The sequence below is a fragment of the Lissotriton vulgaris genome, chromosome 4_1 (genome assembly GCF_964263255.1).
Source record: "Lissotriton vulgaris chromosome 4_1, aLisVul1.2, whole genome shotgun sequence".
NCBI lineage: Eukaryota > Metazoa > Chordata > Amphibia > Caudata > Salamandridae > Lissotriton > Lissotriton vulgaris.
This window is the reverse complement of record NC_141691.1, coordinates 2052800559-2052804433: the sequence shown is the minus strand read 5'-3', so window position 1 is coordinate 2052804433 and position 3875 is coordinate 2052800559. Positions and strand designations below refer to the sequence as shown.

Here is a 3875-nt window from a genome sequence, read left to right as displayed (position 1 = left end):
AAATTTGGGGTAATTGCGTTCAGTAGTTTCAGCTGTAGACTTGCACAAAGTTTCCTATGGGAAATTGATTTTTTAAATTTCTCAAAAACTACTGAACGGATTCACACCATTTAAAAAAAAGGTTGCTTTCTGAACCAAACTCTACTTTTCTGCCATATTTGGGGTAATTCCGTTCAGCAGTTCATGCTGCAGCTCGTCACAAAATTTCCTATGGAAATGAACATGGGGAAACGCGTTTTGGGACCCCATTTTTTCCTCAGCCCTCGCTTGACGAATCCCCCCCAAACTTTCAGATAAGAGCTGACCTGAATAGACTTTTAAATGGGAGAATTTCACAAAGATTCGTCAAACGACGCCAAAGTTATTAGCAAATTACAAAATGCTTTTCCTATGGAAACTAGGTTGTAACTATAACTATATATTGGTGACTGCCAGTAGGTAATATATATGTATATGTATATATATATAGATATATATATATATATCCAACACCGTAACCCTGCATGGAATCAGTTGTGATTTACATTATAGTTTCTAAATTGTGATTCAAGATTGTGTGCATCTTTTTTCTAACCATCATTTTCATTACATTTTCCACAGAGTGCTACAGATGTTAGAACATTTATTCATGGACGCTATGCAATATAGAGAATCATGGCAAAATCCCTTTTGAACCAATATATTGAAGATGTGAAAGTAAAGTCGAAAGCCCTTGAGCGTCATATCAGCAGCCTGTATAAAGAAGCCAGTGCGATGGACCAGAAACACATTGGTGCCACGTTGATTAGGGCCACCAGTACTGGAATTTCAGTGGCGGGTGGCATAGTAGCTATATCTGGGGCCATTTTAGCTCCATTTACAGGCGGAACCTCACTGATCGCCAGTGTGGGAGCCGGCGCCTCACTTGTAGGTAGTGCTACCAAATTTCTTACTAATGGGGCAGAATTAGCATGTAATCACACATGGAAAGCTAGGGTGTGTCAGATTCTACAGGCGTGTGAACAGGAGCTACTGGCACTGAAGGACAGCTATGAAAAAGTACAGCAAAGCATCCAAGAACTGGAGAAGGACCTGAACCCGAGCGACAGTTATGTAATCGATAAAATGAAACAGTCCCTCAATATGTGTGGGCCACCAATGACAACCGAAATGTGTAAATTGACTTTGAGATGTATTGTTCAACTGACAAAGATATTGGGAGCGAGGATTAGTGAAAAGAAAATGTTCAAGGAGGGGGCCCCTAGTACCACTTGTAAAGCAGTGGCTGACTATGCAGCCACAGAGATTGTCAAAAGAAGCACTGCCCCGGTCCCTGTTCGCACCATAAGTGATTGGTTTTCATTTTCTAAAGAAGCCTCCAAACAGATGAGTCAAGATGTTGCCATGCCCCTGGCCACTGGGGCTGCAGCAGCAATCTTTCTTCCTCTAGACCTCTGTGATCTTTACAAAGATGTGACACACTTGAGAGAAGGTGCCCCATCAGAAATTGCCAAGGAGATCCGGAATGTGGCAAAACTGATTGATGAATTTATCCATTCGAGAGGATACGTCCTTTAGTACGAATTGGTCCAGCAAGGAGAGCACCGGGAGTCGGTGTGCACAAGCGCATAGCGTTTTGTTCCCTGATCTCCACATGATGTATATAAAATCTATATAAAAATGATTTGTTCTGCCCAACCCTTACAAGGGGTGTATAGACATCACCAGCTCTGAGGCCCTGTAATGAAAGGAATTTAGCATTCTCGCCTGTGCGCTTCCACCTTTGACCTGATCAATACCTGCTGGAATATACCCCTTAAGGAAATGTGCTTATCTAATGTTAGCCCAGGGCTATTTCTTGTACACTAAATAAATGGGACAATTAACTGAAGTCATTTATCTTGGTAGAATGAGAGAAAAATGTTGGGAGATAGGACATATGAGAAGGGAGCCTGCTTCCCAATCCCAACAGAAATTGTGGCAAACATCTCTTCACATCACCCTGCATTACTTCACATCATAACATCCAACCCCAACACTCTCCAAATAACCATCACCAAACAACACTACTACAAGTGTTCTCCACAAACCCACGTGACCAGAATCTTACAACACCATATATCACACACGACAACCTGTATTGAACTCTATTCCACACCTTTAAATTCTACTACATACCATGCCACCTTAAATATTATGTCATCACAGCATGAAAGACCCACAGGCTACTTTACTAGAAAGCACCACTTTATGGTCCAAACCCATGAGGCACCATAACATCGCATATCACAAATGACTTCTGTGACATAACACTGCTTTATTGAGCACAAAACACGTCACACCTTGTTGTAACCCATGACAACACTATGATAGACCACCACAGTCCACGCCAAATCACATTACACCATGCCTCACTCAACAACCCATTATGGTAAGCCTGTGTGCACAAGAGAAGAACACCTGAGCCTGTTGTCACTCACAATATAGAAATAACACAGTCTTTGACGTCACCTGGGGAAATGCCACACAAGGATTGGAAAACAATGGTCCAGGAATAAAGATGAAAGGGGAACTTCAATGAAGAGAATTGGGGAGCTGGTTGAATGCAACACTGGGATGGAGGACAGAGAACCCTGGTGATTATGACAAAGGGATGGGAGTTAGCTGTGTCGGGGTACCACCTTCAAGGCACTGATTGAAGAGCTCAGTACAGAACCTTGTGAATAGCTTGAGGTCCATAGACATCAGACCCCTACCATCCAAGCCTTGAACCCTGAGCTAAAATATGTGACTATGAGCTCTTCGTCAACCCAAACGTCGTCATTGGAGGAGGACGGATGGAGGCCCATGACCCTACCAGCTTCACTGATATAGAATCAAACATGATTATCTGTGGGGTTCCAAGACCCAAAATGAGCAAGGATGTAACTCATTGCACACCTGAAGCTCACACTGGTTGGGTTGGAAGGACGACCAACCCACCTCTTATGTCGGTAGGCATAAACCTGAAAACTGCCCACAGACACCACTGTGGCTCAGGAGTGGATCCACTTGTGTGAAACCTACACTAGAAAGGCTACTGCAGTGGACTGAAATTTGAACAAAGCACCACAAGGCCAAGTATTGGTAAATGGTCTGCTCTGCAGATGCCCAGTAAAGTCATTTTACCAACTTTAAGGTGGTGGTAATTTGCGAATTCCTTGAAAAATGTTTTTTTTGCATTTTTCAAAGTGCAATGTGAAGTACATACTTGCCCTTGGGGCATGTATGTGCACCACATGTGCACCCATTCTAATTTCAGGGTGCAACAGGGTGTCCTTTGGACACCCCTGCACCCTTGAAATTATTCTCAATTTGCGATTGTCAAATTGCGAATCGCAAATTGAGAATACCTTCCCATTCATTCCTATAGGCCTCCTGGCCCATAGGAATGAATGGGAAATTATTCCTTAATTGCGATTCGCAATTTGCGAATCGCAATTAGGGAATATTAAGAAATCGCAAAAAAAACCGATTTTCTACATACATACCAATTTGCAAATCTCAAATAGCGATTTCTAAAAAATCGCTATTTGAGATTCGCAAATCTTGATGTTGATACATATGGCCCCAAGGCCCTAATTTATAATTTCTCATGCAATGCAGCAAGACACCTTGCTGGACTGCATGAAAGGGAGAGGGCAGGAATGCGCCATATTTATCAAGATATGGGACATTCCTGCTCTCTCCTTGTGCTGGAGCACTGTTGGCTGCCTAGCGCCAACGCAGGCACCCTTGCAACGTGGTACAAGGGTGCAAGCATTGCAGTCAGGATCGTAGTTGTGCAGGAGGTGACACCTTCCTGCACAAAAACAATCCTTTGAGGCTTTTTCCTGCTCACAATGCAACACCATTAG

At 43.0% G+C, this 3875-nt stretch overlaps 1 protein-coding gene across 1 annotated transcript; it reads left to right on the top strand.

Moving 5' to 3' along the window:
• The first annotated feature begins 622 nt into the window (after window positions 1-622).
• On the top strand, window positions 623-1851 carry LOC147724948 (apolipoprotein L3-like). Its single transcript, XM_086966441.1, has one exon. The coding sequence runs from the start codon at window positions 655-657 to the stop codon at window positions 1555-1557; it is 903 nt and encodes a 300-aa protein (XP_086822567.1). The 5' UTR covers window positions 623-654; the 3' UTR covers window positions 1558-1851.
• Window positions 1852-3875: the final 2024 nt, after the last annotated feature.